The 18,081-nt window shown below is 41.3% G+C and overlaps 1 protein-coding gene across 12 annotated transcripts in view; it reads left to right on the top strand.

Moving 5' to 3' along the window:
* anks1b (ankyrin repeat and sterile alpha motif domain containing 1B) overlaps positions 1–18,081 on the top strand; it is a 239,810-nt gene that overhangs the window by 163,564 nt on the left and 58,165 nt on the right. For all 12 annotated transcript variants that reach the window (XM_079818229.1, XM_079818230.1, XM_079818227.1 and 9 more), the window contains 3 exons: positions 7,550–8,196; positions 9,514–9,586; positions 12,846–12,952. In XM_079818229.1, the coding sequence (XP_079674355.1) occupies positions 7,550–8,196; positions 9,514–9,586; positions 12,846–12,952 (827 nt within the window). The remainder of the gene's footprint in view (positions 1–7,549; positions 8,197–9,513; positions 9,587–12,845; positions 12,953–18,081) is intronic.

Genomic DNA, 18,081 nt, shown 5'->3' with positions numbered 1-18,081 from the left:
AATTATAAGTATGTCAACTGTCATCATTTATCTGCTAACACTTAATGTCATGGTCTGCCAACAGACATTCAACTGACTTTTAGTAACTTTGCAAGTACATGCCAACTTATTTTACTAACTCTACAGCTGGGGTAAACATGACACACACACACACACACACACACACACACACACACACACACATATACGGCACACATACACACTCTCTCTCTCTCTCTCTCTCTCTCTCTCTCTCTCTCTCTCTCTCTCTCTCTCTCTCTCTCTCTCTCTCTCTCTCTCTCTGTTGAAAGGAATGCTATTCTCTGCTTTTCAACAAATCATTAGATTTTTTTTCTATCCGAAGCTATAGCAGCAACATTGACGCTCCAGTCTCTGTGTTGAAAGGGGATGTCTTATGCTATTTCATGCATTCTGACTTATTTATACTGTTGAAGAGTTGGATTCTCATGCTAAACATTGCCAAAGTTTCAAAAAATGAGTTGGACATATGATGGAGTATTTCTGTTCCAAATACACTTCTTTAGGATTCAAATAAGTTTCAGAAAGTTTTTTTCGAGTATGGCCCTCTATGACGTCATAAAGGATGGAATTGCTTGTATGGACACTTCTCCTGGATGAGCACGTGTCGTGCGTACTAAGGATCGACCGATACAGATTTTTTAGTGCCGATGCCGATACCGATTTTTTTTCATCAGCCTTAGCCGATGACCGATACGGGCTGCCGATTTTCTGGAGCCGATATTTCGAGCCGAAAATATCGTATCGAGTATCGAGTATCACAGTATCGAGCCGATACTGCTTTTGCTCCCTCAATTTACATCATAAAAATGACACAATGATCATGTTGATAACAATGTTACAAGTCTCAATTTAAAAAAGGAACATTTATTGTACAAAAAAAATTATATTCAACCAACAGTAAAAACAGGTGAGGTAGAACAAGTAAAAAAAGAGTTCAGTGCTGAAAATAAATTCTGAAAATAAATATTTAAGCATAAATAAAATAATTACACTATTGCACACAGTAGCAACAAGCAAGCAGCATAATAAAGTGCACACTGACTGTACTAAACTTAATTTTAAAAGTAACCAACTATTTACAACCTAGTCATTTAATGCTTAGGTGCACTTAACTTAATCTCTTGTAGAGCAACACCAGCGGTAATCCAGGAAAAAATCTCCCTATGTTTCACGTGAAACTTCGGTCTTCCGACCTTTTACCATCGTGTCAATTCTCAGTTGATTTTGATTAATATGCGCGAGGGAGGCAGGGTTGCCAGGTTTTCACAACAAAATCCGCCCAATTGCTACTCATTACTAGCCCAAAACAAGCCCAATCGTGGGGCTTTTGGGGGGTAAAATATGCGTCTTTTTGGCAGGGCTGCCTGCTAAAATTCGCATTTCCGGGGCAAAATATTACATAGTTGGGGTCGCTTCACCCGCGGACATGAAAAACAGCCCGCGGCAACAGTGTTGAAGTAGCCCAATTCCACGGACTTGGCAACACTGGAGGGAGGGGGAGCAAGACCGTTTGAAGACGGTGAGTGCACGCGCGCGGCCGGAGGAGGGGCATCGCGCGCTCCGTACACGTTCTCTCAGCAAGCCTGTCACAAGCGCAGCACAGTCAGTTTCTACGGTAAACATTTGCTTTGGCAGCCGCCAAAAACGCAATCTGTAGCGGACGGTGTTGATTATGTGGCGAATCGCCGCAAATTAGTCTGTTTTGTGTGGGAAACACTGGAGAGTCACACACACGTCCAAACTGCAGCCAGGTGGTCACTGAATAAAACTCCCACAAATACCACGGAACAACGTCGGCATTACTTAATCCTATGACCAGTTTTCGTAACAGCTACCGTATGCATACTAATAGCCTACAATTTAGCTATTTGCAGCTCCCTAAATACAATGGCAAGCAGTTTTATAGACGAGGCATTCAGCATTTGCGTTTTCCATTTGGACGTACAAACTTGCTTAGCTAGTTGCTAGCACATATAGAGCAACACGTTTCCACTTTCAAAGTGTATGGCAATATTTCAACTAAGTCAAACAGTTAAAAGATGCTTTTAAAGTTTAAAACTTATCGTTTTCTTGAAGAGAAGATTCTTGCTCTCTGCTAGTGGGGGGAGGGGCAGTGCATGAAATGCAGCGTCTCTAGCAGAGCTGCCTGTGGACGCCTGTCTGTAAATAATGCCGGGAAAAAATATCGGCGAAGGCAGCAGCCTTGTATCGGCCGATGCCGATACACGTAAAAACCGCAAATATCGGCCCGATATATCAGCCGGCCGATATATAGGTCGAACACTAGTGCGTACATCGAGAACAAGAGCGCGCCCATCAACAAGCTTCATCGGGTTACAAAAGCTGTTGGAGGTGCTGTCATTTTGTTTTTAGAGAGAATTTGTCACTAAAGAAGTGTGTTTGTGGTTGTGAGGCAAAGATAGCCTTGTTCAGCTTCCCAAAGAATCCAGCATTAAGTTATTATTCAGACTTCAGACATTTTCCAAACATTCCTGTGCAGATTCGATTTCTCAGAAAACGTTCAGACCCACACACACACACAAACTCTTTCCCCTGATATCTCTTGTATTTTGGTGACACATTTCTCTCAGTGATGGCAAAGATCTCGAAGCGCTCATGCCTTTATATTACCCATAAATTGTGCATTTTATTTGATCTGTTTCCCAGAAACTGAAGTGAACTTTCCATTATGGCTGTGTAGGTGTGCTGAGTGGTTTCTATACTGTGATTGTTATCTACTTCTGCCTTCCTGTGAGCCTGCTGAACACACTCATGTTCCTTTAAAGTCACCATAAAATCAAAATGGACAATTCTTTGTCAATTGTTTATAAAGTGTTTTTTTTTAACAGAATGTTGTCGTGTTTATTATAAAGGATTTATCTGTGCACATTTTTTTTTAAATTCATGTGCAGTCAGTGTGCACTCATAATCTTTAATCAAAAATGTTAACCTCCCCTTTGAAACGTCTGTTCTCTTAAAGGGCCACTTCAGCGCTGGGAAGATGAATGTGTATTTAAACTGTCATTTATGTAGTTGAAATGTGAAATTATTTTTGAATTTGGTGCCTTCTAAACTGAGAAAAGACAGAAAATGTATTTTTGTCTTATGTGGATGAAAGACAACAACTCCCAGAATGCACTTGCTTTGCTGCCCTACGAGGCCACTTCCTACACTGCCCCCAGCGTCGTTTTGATCTTCATTATAATACAGTAATTTCGTTCAGTTAGAGAATAAACACTACAATTAAAAACTGAACGTGTCTTTTCAATAAAGTGTGAATGAGCCGAACGAAAGTCACAGGACAAACGCAGCAGAAGTCAGATTTCATTCAGCACGAGAGGGAAGTAGTAGCTGAGGTAAGCGCGGCAGTCATTCTCAGCGCGTGTCCAGTCTGGCGCGTTTTCTGAACGCATATCGAAGCTAAACTTTCATAGGAATTCATTGAAAGGTTGAAACACTCACTTTGCTCTGTATTGCTCCATTGTGAATGCCCAAGGTCGAGCCGCGAGCGCATTCACATTTTGTGCGTGAGATCTCTTCCCCGTGGGCGGGTTGAAAACGTGCGGAACAGCTCCCTCTACTGGCTGTAGTTTTCAGCCTCTGGCCAAAAAAATCCTCCGATGACGCAAAATGACGATATTTGCGTAATCGGAGGAATTTTTCCAGAAATAAAATGCATAATTCTCTCGTCTCAGGGGGATATGAGGGGGGAAAATACCATAATTCAAATATACTACAGAGTTTCTACTGATACAAAGCTTAATGCTAAATTACTGAAGTTACCCTTTAATGATGACGTATGTCCACAACTGACTGCAAACTGCATTCAGATCTGCCTCCATTTAGTTAGCAACGCCCTACTTCCTATGATCCAATCAATTCCTGAGGACGAAATCAAGCCCTGCCCTACATTTTTGTCTCATTCCAGAAGCCGTTTCACTCAGATATGTCACAATAGGGACGAAAAGACTATTGCAACTTCTGTGTTATGAAGTTATAACTTTGACATGCAACTTTACTGTATGCTTTTTTGTTAAGTCTTTTATTCGATGTTAAATGAATTAAATACTGTATTAGCAAACTATTGATTCAGATATTAGACCTATCATGATACTGTTGCCATCATTTTGTAGTTTTGGGGGGCTGATTAGCATCTTTATTGGTGTGGTAAAGAGGCCAGTGAACTGCATAGAACTAGAATTTACTCTGACAACTAGTTGAGCCATGTAACTTTCTTGCCGTGTAGACAAAATGTGAGGCAGATTATTCATTGAATTCTTCAGATAGACAGATAAAGTCATCCTACCTTGTTGTTTTTTTTCTTTTGATCCTATTCAGTGTGAGTTTTTCCTGCAGCGTGTTTGTATTTAGCTTCTCGCAGATGACGGTCAAGGCCTCTCTGTGTTTTGTATGCCGACCGCTGTTTTGTCTGAGATGGCAGTGACCTTTACTACTGTTGTGATAACTCATGCTGTTCCTGTCTCTCAATGGATGAACTCATCATGGCATTTAACTTGCGATCCTTTCACTCTAGATGATCAAAACTGACACGGGCCCTTTTGTACAACAACATTACAAGCGAGCCTGAATTATTACAGCCAAATCATCATTTACTCACCTTCATGTTGCTTCAAACCTGTAAATTATGGAAAAAGCATAATAAAAATGGTCATAAATGTTTGGAACAACATGAAGGTGAGTAAAAAAAAGTGTTATTTTGTAACTCATTTTGTTTGTGTTCAAGATTTACTCAGTCTCGTGTTGTCTTCACCTGTTTTGCTCTCCCTCAGCCTGCAGGAGTGTAATTTGATCTTTATCGGTTGAAAATGCTGTTTACACGAGCTGGAACACGGCACAGACGCCGGGAAAGGACGGGATGGGGGAGTGTTAAGCTCTGATGTCTCCCTCGTAGTGTTATAGATACTGATATCCTGTTTAGCGTCATGTCTCTCCGCATTCACTAAATCTGACTGCTGGAGTCCAATCCAGCGTACGCATCAAAAACCTTTTAAGCGTTGCGTGTCTTCCGTCGTCCACACCCGTATTTATCACACGGGACCATTTCACTTGAGATGCCAGATATGAGATCCAGCATGTAGAGGTGGTGCAGTACATGCAAATGCAGTCCTGTGATTTATTTTAAATGCAATGAGTGTGTTGCTTTATAGGCACATTTTAATGAGGTTAACACTCATTCAGAGCCTGTTTTGAGGACTTGTGGGGTTGGGATGTGATGAGACCAGAAATGCTTTTGAGAGCCGTTTTAGTTATTCATCAAAGCTGAATTTGCTCGGTCTCCATTTAGTCTTGTTTATTTGTGCTGTGAGCTTTGCAAGATCGACACATTTTTGATGCAAAATAAAAATAGCATCTTTCTCTGTGTTCCTTTCAGATTCCTCTATTCCGGTGGTTATTTTGGCCTGTAGCAGAGCGTTCCGTTCAGTTGATTATTCTGCATTATGAGATAAAAGGGAAACTCGTGTGACTGTCTGGACAGGATCAAAGCAGGATGTACCAATATGTGTGCGTTTGTTCTGTGTGTGATTCAGTGGCTTGGTTGAAGATGCTAAATGTCTGTTTATATGACCAAATTTTACTTACATGTATTATAATTTAAGTTACGGTTAGGTCTGCGTGTAATTTGCGTGTAAACTAAATATTTCCATTCATACAATCTACACATCCCCTGTCCAATGCATATTAATTTTATTACGTTTTGGTTCATTTGAATGTTCTTTAGAATACCAATTTGGCAATGAAAGAAACAATACTCCATTGTTCCATATTTATATCAAAACTCTACAATCAGCACAGAAAATGTGATAAAAAGGTATGCAGATTCCACGGTGACCTAGTTAGTTCTCCTAATAAGCATGACCTATTACTATTGCTCATTCTTAAAGGTTAGGGATTCACAGGCTATGTTGAATTCAGGTGCATTAAAAATGTCTCACACATTTTGATTGAAAGCAAGTCATGGGGCTTATTAAGGAGAGGTGTGCTATTACTTGTATAAGATTTACTTATATAAAGGCCTTTGCACACTGAGTCCGAAATTCGCATGCAAAATTTTCGCACGTCAAAAAATAAATTCGACCTCATGTTATGTCAATCACTCTTGCACACTGCCTCCGAAACGTTCGTCCGTCAAAAAAAAAATCGGAACAGGTTCGATTTTCTGCGTTTTTCGCATCCGTTTTTCCCATCTACAGTGCTGATGCCCAACCTAAAACTGCTGGCAATGGTGGTGAATGAATCGCCAGTGCTCCTCAGATACCTACAATTATATATACAAATGTTATTGTATCAAAAATACTACAAATATTATTATATCACAGCTATAATTTTAGCACACCACGTCCCTGTAAACCGTGTGTGTGTGCGTGCGCGTGTGCGTGTGGATACATAGCCCACTGCCAGTCTCTGTTCAGGATCAATTGATTCACGGAAATTGGTGGTCTTCTTTTTAATATGTGGCTCCAGTATCGCTAGCAAAGCATCAAACGGAGCCACTGACATTCTAAAGTAAACTTTGAATCGGTCTAGATAATCCCGCAGCTCCTTGATAAGGAGGTGGAAGACCTCCTTTTGTGTTGTTTTGCGTTGTTTTTCGTAACGCATTCATTAATACGCATCGGACTCAGTGTGCAAGGTCTCAGTGCGTGACAAATTTTTCGGATCACGAATACGAAAAAACGCATGCGGAAATTTCGGACTCCGTGTGCAAAGGCCTTAAGACTAATGGGTTTATGTTGAAGGAGAGAGAATTATATACTTGAACATGGAAGAATCCACCCGAAAACTTTCAACGACTTTCAACCTGCAAATATCTATTAAAATTTAGATATTATTAATATTTGTTTACATTTTAGTAAGCAAAGACAACCTCTAAAACCTCCAACGCTCATGACTGTACAGAATAAATAGAGAAATAGGAAAAACACCTACATGTTGATGAATGTAGAATTTAAACATAAGAGCCGCTCATATTTATCAAGAGCTGAATAAACCCAGTGACCTCCATAAATTGAGATCTGTCCTCACTTACACTACAGATCACATGCTGCCTGAGGGCAGCTTTTAAGAACTCTTTAGTGAAGGAGTTCTGGGCTTCTTTACATGGGACAGTGCAGGAGACAGTCCTTTGTGGGCTCTAGGGGACAAGAGGAGGACAAGAACAGGGTATCTCTCACTCCAATGAACAGATAGGTTTGCCCCCAGCCTTAGGCACTCATTTGGTGCCTGTCCCAACAGCTAGTCGACCGAATGACATATATACACATACACAACACTAGTTCATATCTGGCATCTGTCTGGATGCTTGTACTTCAAAGTGAAGACACATTTTTGTCTTTTTATGTTAAAGAGGGGACACTGTCCAGGCGCTCATAGATATATTGTTCCTTGTAGGTTTGTTCAGTTTTAAATGGTTTGTTTATACTGTTATTGATGTGTGTGTATGTGTAAAAGAAGAGGAGGAATGAAGCCTTGAGAATCGGATTTTAAAGATTTTTTTCCCTCCTTGCAGATGAGGCGGTGCACCAGAAAGAGTGCATAGAGCGAGACGACCGGAGAAACAGCCACGTTCCCGAGCAGTTTGCCGGCCTACTCCACGGCTCATCTCCTGCCTGCGAATCCCCTGATAACCCTTACCAACTCTACGGCAAAGTGCGAAAGTTCAGCGTTCCTGAGCCCCCGCTCCGGCACGGGAATTTTCTCAAAGCGCCCGAGTACTCGCCTCCGTTCCCTCGGACTGGCAGCGAAGCGTCTGCCCTTAAGACCCAAAAAGAAGCCAAACCGCAGATAGTCTACAGGACGATTTTTCACACACAGGTCAACCAGGGCACGATAACGCTCGGTGAACTGGGTGATAAGACCACGGGGGTGCATGTGAGGAACGGGGAGGCCCGGAGCAACAGCACGGGTGGCAATAGCCCAGCAAGCGGCAATACCAGCTACGAAGAAAGAGCCTGCACACTTGGGAGGATGAGGTCCATGCCAAAAAACGTTTTGGATCTTCAGCTGTCCAGAAATTTCTCCAAATCAGACTCTAACCTGGTGGCCGTGTCTCCCATCGAGGAGGAGCAGTGGAGTTCCAGAGGGCAGAGCAGCCCCGGTAAAAACAGCCCCAACAGACTGGAGAGAACCCCCTCCTTTACGGCAGAGTGGGAAGAGGTAATAACGTTTTAATTACCAGCTAATTGCAGAATCATTTCCACTTAATTAATTCACTTAGCTTGAAGTAACCAAGCTGACTGGCTTGAAAGGTTTCCTTTCGGTGTTCGGCGTATGTTTTTGATGCGCAAGGCAAAAATCATGCCCTTTTGCCAGAAAGCCTAAATTATTCAACAATGTTGTCATGGCAGCTAAATGATTTTTAATGTGTTTCTTTAATATATAAAATATGCATAATGATAGGCCTGGGACACGTTTGAGCTTCTGTTTTGCACTGACAGTGATCTGTTTTTTTACTAGGGCAGCTTTTATTCAGGGTAATGTAGCATATAAAAAGTCAAGCAATCAGTCAATTAATGGAGGAAGTGCTTTTGAATAATGACATTCTAATTATACTGAGTGAACTAATAAATCAAAACAAACACGTCTATAATTAAAATAATAAAAAAAGGTGTTTGCATAAAGAAAATCAAGATTGTTTTGACAGTTAAGCACAGTTAACCCCCATATTTTTTGCTTAATTATCTTTACAATGATGACAAAAATATAACTTTGACAGACATGTTGTGAGATTTACCTTATTGCAACATTTGATCAAATATTGAAATAAACAAAGCACACATGATAAAATAGAGTCTCATTAGAGTCTAAAGAGTTCTTCTTTAGAGTCAAATCTCTTTCAGGTCAGTGCTTCTGTGTAGATACAGGGGGCTTCCTGCTTCAGATGACTTCATATAACTCCATAGTCAATACATTTAATGCGTCACAGCATTTTCCTCCCCATCCTCACCCAGCTGTCAGGTCTTCAAAGGAGAACATATATTAGATCAAACTGATCAAAGGGGAGAGGGGAGAGTTCTGCATCCGTTCATCTGGGGCTTCCGAGCCGCTTTCTCTTTGGAGTAAAAACAAGGTCCGCTGGGAGACAGCGAAGGCTGTTCTTTGAAGGCAGGTGTTCGGCTTTACGGATGTGAAACGAGACTTTCTTCACTCGGAACATCACTGTCATTTTAATGAGGAGACATTCATCAAAAAACACTTTCCCCGCTCTCTCCGAACTGACATATTCTCAAACGAAGCTGATTGTGATAAATTGCCTTCCCAAAATCTCCATTTCTCCCCTGGTTTAGCCAACAATTAAGTAGTTTTGGAGCACAATTACTGGCGTTTAAGAAAAACTGAAAGTGAGCTTGTGGGAAAAGAGCAGTGAGGAGAAGTCTGTGGGGAAATGCCATGGAATAATGATGTAAAAATAGCGACGAAAGCCTGTCGTTATGCAAACACACAATTTATCTCTCTCTTTCTTCCTCTCCACAGATTGACAAGATTATGAGCTCCATAGGTGCTGGAATTGGCACAGAGTTGGAGGGGATTACGGAGAATCACTCAGGTTTGTGTGTCTGTGCATGTGTGTGGTGGTGATGCATATAGTGTGTCGTCCCAGTATTGAACATATAGCCATAACTATAGGGAGCTCATGGCTTGATATGAATATCAACTAACGGCTGTGAAGTGTGCTGCACTGTGAGACAGGAGGGTTTCCTTCAGTAGTGTCAAAGACCTGCTCGTAGACAGGGAGCTTTTTGAGATGTAACCATGGTTACTGTGCGCTCTCCTCTCGTCACTGTGCTCTTCCTGTAGTCATAATGAGAGCAGGGGGACAAGAAGTGGATGGACAGTTTAGACCTCTAAGCACTGATCTTGGGACAGTTTTGTTGGGCACACCGGGAGGGAGAGGAACATCTCATTTACCGGAGATCGCTGTCCTGTGATTCTCACAGCAATGATAGCGAAAATACTATCAGATAGAGATTCTAGTCAGAATATGAGTCTGATACATATGAGTCTGGGGCGTGTTTCAACCAAACCAGGAAAGAAAATGCCTCTGCACTCATTTGGATAGACCTGCAACCAATCAGAGCAACGGAGTAAGTGACGTGTTGAGCGACGCATAGTTGTCAACAGAACTCAACTGCACGCACGCACACTGGAAGAAGTAGAAGAAGAAGATGAGTGTAAACAATCTTAGTCGGTGTTGTAAAAAGAATTTAAGGATACACAGAGTACTTACCAACACGATCATCGTTTTTGAGAGAAATAGTAAAGGTGAATGCATATACGAACAAGTTTTCAGTTTAGGATTAGAACGAATTCAACCCAAGCACTCTTTGGTGACGTGGATGTTTACGTTACTGTTGATCATCTGTCCATCATCGGATAAAGTCCGCCCTGACAATTTGATTGGTCCGAACAGCTCTGGTTCGAGCATAGTTGCTCCACAACGGATCAAGTCCAGACCGAACTTCCCGACCTCAAATGTTGTGGGCGGGGCTAAGTTCGGCTGGCATCCAGGCTAAGCGAAAACCATTATAGCTAATAATGAGGAAATTAACATTCTCTCCTTTTCTCTCTCCTCTCCACTTGTCTCCTGTTGCCTCCTCTCATTTTCTCCTCTCACCTTTTGCCTTCTCGGACCTCCTCTCTCTCCTTTTGCATCTTCTCTTGTCTCTTTTCCTGTCATTCTCTCCTCTCCTTTCACTTTTCTGCCCTCTTTCATCCTCTCTTTGTGCCTATCCTTTTGCCTCCTGTCTTCTCCTCTCACCTTCTGTTGCCTCTTCTCATTCCCTTGTCTCACCTCCTCTCCTTTTGTATCCTTTCCCGTTGCCTTCTCTCTTCTCCTCTCATCTCCTTTCCTCTTTCCTTCACTTTTGGTTCTCCTCTTGTCTCCTGTTCCTACCTCTCATTCTCTTCTCTCACCTTTTGCCTCCTTTCACCTCTAATCTCTCCTCCTAACCCCTCTCTTTTTGTCTCTTCTTGACTCCTTTCCCGTCATTCTCTCCTCTCCTTTCTATTCCAGCCTCTTTTTTGCCTCTCCTTTCACATTCTGTCCTCTCTCATCCTCTCTTTGTGCCTGTCTTCTCCTCTCACCTCCTTTTGCCTCTTCTCATTCTCCTGTCTTATCTCCTCTTTTTTTTGCTTCATTTCCCTTTGCCCCTTCTCCCACCTCCTCTTCCCTCTCTTTTTGCATCTCCTCTTGTCTCCAACCCTGTCATTCTTTTCTATCCTTTCACCTCCTCTCCTCTCCTCCCCTCTTTTTTTCCTTTTGGCTTTCCTCTCGTCTCCTCCCGCCTTCTCACCTGCTATTCTCTCCTGCTATTCTCTCATCGCCTTTTGGCTTTCCTCTCACTTATTTTCTTTTCACCTGTCACATTCTGCCCCCACTCCTTTAGTCTCTCTTTTTTATCTCCTCTTGCCTCCTCTCCTGTCCTTCTCGTCTCTCATTTCACTCTTTTCTCTTTTTAGCCGTTTTAGCCATTCTCTCCTCTCATTTTGCATCATCTGATTTTGCCTTTCCTCTTGCCCCCTCTCCTTTCGCCCTTCTCTCCTTTCTTCTCTTTCCTCCTCCCACCTCCTCTCCTGTTCTTGCACATCTCCCCTCACCTGTCACTCACCTTATCATTTCTTTTCACCTCCTCCTCTGTTTGCCTCCAATCTCACCTTAACTTTCACCCTTCCTTTTGTCTCCTCACCTTTTCTTTCACTGCCTCCACTTTACCTCTCCTCTCCTCTATTCCTTCTCCTCCTCTTTTTATTTCGCTTTTTGCCAGCTGTATTGTTGCCTTTCGTCTAGCATCTTCTCCTTTCATCTCTTCTCACCTTTGCGCTCCTCTCATCTCCTCTGCTTTCACCTCTCCTGTCATCGCCTCTCCCCTTGTCTCCTCTCCTTGCCTCTCCTATACTTTTGTCTACTCCTCGTCCTCGCCTCTCCTCTGCATTGGTCCCTCGTTTTTTCTGTGCTCAGAAAGCCCGTTTGTGTTGCCATTCCACCAGTGCTCACAGACACCCACAGAGTGTGTGTGTATGTATGTGTGTGTATGTGTGGGAGGGAGCAACAGCAGCTTCTGCACTCAGACAAAGAGGCTGGGGTTGATCTGATGGCTATTATCAGCAATGTGAGGTACAGCTAGTGGAAAGAAGGGAGGGAGAAAGAGAGACCAAGAGGGAGGGAGAGTGAGAGAGCGCACAGTGGCACAGGATGCAGAGGCATACAAATGAGTGTGGGAGTGCTGGAGAAACAGAATTCTACCAAGCAAGCTGCACGCTGTCATTCCTATCCTCTTTCACACACACACACACACACACGCTCGCTCCCTCCCGCACGCGCAAATGCACACATGCACATGCCTGCACTCCCCACACATTGAGACACGGGTTGAGCAGCACAGCGGCTGAAGCGGTGGTTGGTGATCGCGCATCTCTCACCTCTCTTGTGGATGTAATTTGGAGCCTTCAGCATGTCTACCTCCACAGCCGGCGTACTTCTCCACCAGCACGGACCCTAACGCTCACTCTCCTGAGAGGACCCTCTTCTACTTTGCTCTCGCTTTCTGTTTTCTTCCCTTTCTCAACTGTTTTCTAAGCATTACTTTCTTGGTTTCCCACTTTATCCTACCTCCTTTTTCTCGCTCTTTCTATCTCTCCCGTTTCCACTCGCGCTCTCTGTCGCTTGTTGAGCATGGCGGGTTCGTTTGACAGTCACTTTGCGCGGAACATGATGTGGCAATGCCAGCTCTCGCAGCCGGACTGTCGCTGCTACCGGGTGGATGGCTACTCACTTCTCAAACGCCTCCCTCTGCACCCCTTGATAGGCCCCCGCTGCCCCGTCCAGTCCGTGGGACAGTGGCTGGACAACATCGGTCTGGTGCAGTACGAAAACCACCTGCTGTCTAATGGCTTCGACAACGTTCAGTTTATGGTGAGTGTCTCCTTCACACTTCCATCTCTGTCTTTCCCTTCGGCCAGTTTTCTGAGTGTCTTTTCTTTCCATTAGTCATCAGTTGCTTCTTGTGGGTGGTGTGGGTTTGCAAGGTGTACTTGAATGTTTGTTGTTCTCTGTTTGTTCTCAGGTAAGCTGTTTTATGATTGTGTGATGCTCTGTACTGTTTAGTCGTCAGTGTCTTAATTTGTTGGTCTATTGGTACTTGATTGTTGGAAAATGCTCAGCATTGATTCTGTAGACCTTAAAGGTTATGAAGGCTATACTATTTCCTTGGATTTTGCGACATTTAACATGTGAATTTATTGCCTGGCCTGTATATTTCCTGTCTGTACTCTCATATCAGCACTTTAGGAACTTTGGAACATCGAACATGTTTGGTTTAGATGATTGTAGACGTTTTAGTAAGTAGGTGTTCAGTAAAAGTCATACTGTAGGAAAATATAAATTAAACAAAAAATAAAGAAAAATTATTATTAGAAATGAGAAAAATCAACATAATAGCTTATGTTGTACATATTGTGGTATGTATTACCTGGTAAATAGTCCTTTTGTTGTGTTCTCATTGGTTTTGTTGTGTTCTCGTTGTTTTTGTTGGGTTCTCATTGATGCATTGCATTCCAACACGTGGTCAACGTCACTCCTGACAATGCAGAAAACATGTCCACTGTGGGCGTGTTCAGATGCATGAATGTGTTTGCTTGGTGTGTGTGTGTTGGCATGTGTTTGGAGGAGAAAGTGTTAAAGCAATCAGTGTTCAACCAAGCAATCATAGTTGTTTAGGAGCACCTGTAGAGATAAAGGGGCAAGTTGGAAGATGTTGTTCCAGAAGGAGTCGATCAATACAGACTGCACATTTATGATTTCCTGTAAATTCTTCTGCAGAGAGAGATCACACTTGTGGTTTAAATGCAGCACAGAAGGCAGAATGGTCCACTTGCAAAAATCATACTATGCTTAAACTAATAAATATATGCTGGTTAGTGCTGATCAATGGGCTTGTTTGTTCTGGTCTATCTGATGGAGTAATTTATTTAACTGCTTAGGTAGGTCAACTGGTATAATTTTTATTAGCTTATTTAGTTAAGCTAGTTAAGAAGCGTTTTGGGTTGACCAGCACACAGTCCATGTTGTTGGTCAGTTATGCTGTTTTTTTCTGCTGACACAGAAGTCATGAGTGACTCATTAACTAATTTTCTAACAATGAATTGCTTTATCCATACTTTCACTCACCCTTTGGTGTAAAACAAACACTACACTGCAAAAATAATTTTCTTAATCAGTATACTTTTGCCGTGTTTTACAGTAGAGATGTGTAAATATGCTTAACACAACATAAATGTACTTGAGAAACAAACTTGCATTATTTATTATTGATATTAAGGCTTGTTTTCAGAAAATATATCCTGAATTGTGTACATATATACATATTCATTGGTTCTAAGCATAAATCTAACAAAATTTGGTGAGGAAAAAAATATTTGCCACAAGGGAAAAGAACACTTTCAGAGACTATATCTTTGAGCCTTAGACTGAAAAACAAGACACACATACTGATTAAGGGATTTGTGTAGTGTACAGTATTCAGATCATTAGAACAAATGTGAACTTCATATTATTAAAATAGTTTTAAGATGCTTCTAGAACGATGCCTTTGAGCAGATGCAGTGAGTCACTGTAATCTGTTTTGTTCTTTTGCATTGTGCTTGGCTCTACACTTTAAGTCTTCTAATTTATTTGTTGCAGACTGTGGCGCTATAAGGAAACAATTTGACAACTACTGCTTTGCCAAAAGGATCTGTTGCTTTTCAGAAGAACGTCTAAAAGGCTGTCATTGTGCAGATAGCAGTAAGATTGTCACTAAAACAGGTGGCGTTCACAGGTGAGCCACAGAATCATGGGAAATGTAGTCCACATACAGGCATAAACTGCACTGGGCTGTGACTAAATCCTATAGATTGCGTGACTGAATCGGATGCTCGTGCATATGTTTGTGTGTAATGAGTCGTTTTGCGAGTGTTTAGTTGCTCATGCTGATTACCCTCCCCCAGTTCTGACCTGCATCCATTCCTGTGGTTGCCGAGGCAACAGAAAGAAAGGAAAGGAATAGAGTACAGGAATAGAGTATTTTAGCTATAGAATTTTTTTTTTCATGTGCATTTCCTTCCCAACTGTTGTCAAGGAAATGGATTATGCCGGTTCCCTGCAGAGCATTTTTAATAGGGTGTTAAAAACTTCCCAAAGCCAGTGTTGATTCGTCAGCACCCATCACAATGCCAGCACTGACAGCTTTACCTGCTAGCAATACAAAATACTGAACGTGACCTTATCTGAGAGGTAAAACAATCAAAACTCTATTTATAAACATGCTCACAGCAGTTCTCATTAATTAATAATTGCAAACAAGGTACATTTATACAAAAAGGTTTTCCTTGAAGAGTTCTGCCGGATTCAAAACAGGTGCATAGCATTAAATTGCTCTCATTGTAATATTGATGGATCCCAGATATTAAATAATGAAGTAACGTGTGTGCCTGTAGTGAGGAATTAGCATAATAGACACCCACCCATCTCTATATAAGTGATTTCTGCACAACCTCACTTGCACTGATGCAAACATTGAGAGAAAAATTACACACTCTAACAAAAATTAAGCTTAAGGTTAAGGATGTTTCATTGAATAAATACCTTTTTTTATAGTCTTACAGGTTACACATGATTGTGTTTCAAACCTTCATTAACCAGCTGTGAATTTTTCTATTCAGAACATGTTTTGGAATAGAGCTGTATATGAGAAAATATTATACAGTATATACTGTATATACTACTGTTCAAAAGTTTGGGGTCAGTAAGATTTTTGTATTTATTTTGATTTTTTTTGTATAAGAAACTAATAGGTGTGTTTTTTTCAGCAATGATAAATTACATTGATCAAAGGACAACTGTCTACAACATTGATGATGATAATAAGAAATGTTTCTTGAGCAGCACATCAGCATATTAGAATGATTTCTGAAAGATCATGTGACACTGAAGACTGGAGTAATGATGCTGAAAATTCAGCTTTGCCATCACAGGAACATACATTTTAGAATATATTAATAGAAAACAGTTATTTTAAATTATAATAGTATTTCGCAATATTGCATCTTTTATTGTATTTTTTTTTACGTAGCCTAGGTGAGCATTCAATACTTTTTTTCAATTACATAATCTTATCAACCTCAAACTTTTGAATGGTAGTGTATGTATATTTTTTCTTAAATGTTCAAAATAAATAAAAAACATTAACAAATTGTATTGACCCTGAAATCCTGTGGAAACTGTGTTTTACAACCTTCTCAAAGTTACTCACGGCAATAATCTAGGAAGTCGAGTAAAGGCATTATTGATTTCACCTTGCTGCTTTCTCCGTCTTTTTTACAGAATAAAATGACTGTTTACAAATAGATTTCCTGAACACTTGCTTCATCTGCCATTGGCCCTGTCCTAAATGAAACCCTAAGCCCTCGCGATCTTCCCCTGAGTCCACACGTGATTTATTGTGGCTTTGACTGTCAGGTAGATGTCTGCTGCTAAGGTATTGTGGACTTAACAGACACGTGTATGCAATGGTCAACAAGACTGCGAGTGCATATGAAGTGTGTACTGGTTCAATGGATCACAAAACTCGCGGTTCGGATCATATTAAGTTTTTGAGTCGCGAATTGGATTGTTTTTTAAAATCACGAATTGGATTTTTTGGATCAGCAAGAAAAAAAAGATTTGGGGGTGGGGGGAGGGTGTTAGCCTGGCTCCGCCCTCCTACGTACTTCCGCTCAATTTTCATTTTCCTTCAGTACTCCGTCTGGGATTGCGGTATATTCTCTGGTTATCTCCGGTCAAATTTTAACCGGTCCAATCAGCGAACAGAGGGAGTGGCTGAGAACGATGGCGTTGATGTCGTGCGCTAGTTTGAGATGACATACGTCACGACCAAACGTTAGCGAGTGGTTATGGTAGATCCAATAGTTTTAAACTTCAACAGAGTTCCCGCCTTCAAGGAAGTTAACGCTTGTCAATGGAAAGTCTGTACAAATGAAATGTACGAGAGTCTGGTAGGACCAGGCTAGGAGGGTGTAACTTTGCTTTCCATTTATTACTTAAGGAAGGTACACTCTGAAGTACTCCGATACCACATCAAAAAGCTAATAGCTTAACTAATAAAGTTCAAACATTAATAAAGGCAAGTGAACAGTCAGTAAAAAATACAAAAACACAGATTACAAGCATAGATAAATACAATATAACAAAGTTACAAATAAAATAAGCACTAACTATTCATTTCAGGTACAGAATGTAGTAATTAAATGTAAAATAACACTGTCCACTGTATACATTTAATATAGAGTAATCTTTGTTAAAGATTGATTAACATGAATGACAGCAGGTATTTATGGGCTGCTGTCACTTTAAGACAGAATGCATGGATCCAATATAATGATTCACATCCTTCTCTTGTTCTCTTTCACTTGAGGCATAACCGACTGTGTTTACGAGAATACTTACTGAGACTGGTATTTTGACCTAATTTCTCCTAGCGCAAGGAGATGCGAAAGTGGAATCAATTTGAAGTTTGCGCGTTATCTGAAACGCACCTTTCTCTGTGTGCACGCGCGTTCGGTTGTGCGTGCTGCTGCGCGCGCAAGTACAGAATTAAATTCTCTTCTGCCTCTTTTAGCGTTGTAATGGTTTAAAATGTATTGAATGTGTAAACTAGCAAGACAAAATACGTGCAAATTAAAAAACTATGGCGCTATTAATCCGCAAATCTCATGCGTGCCGATGGTCCATACGGATCACGGATCAACAACGCTATTTGCGCCAGGGCCATTGGTCAGTCAAACATAGTCCCACCCCAAACTCCTATCATTGGTTGAGCCAGTGTTGTCTCTGCACATTAAACTGAGATAAGTGTTTTAACATAAAAAGAATACACCCATCACCTTTAAAAGTGTTTAAGTGTCCAGTCAGCAGTTCATTACTATGTAATTTTATTCCTCTAGCTAAAGCATCTCCTCCGGAAGAATGGGACATCTGGATGGACCACAGAGACACACACTCTATCT

Source organism: Gobio gobio (genome assembly GCF_949357685.1).
Source record: "Gobio gobio genome assembly, chromosome: 5".
NCBI lineage: Eukaryota > Metazoa > Chordata > Actinopteri > Cypriniformes > Gobionidae > Gobio > Gobio gobio.
Note: the sequence above shows the minus strand (reverse complement) of the source record. Positions and strands in the feature narration are given on the sequence as shown.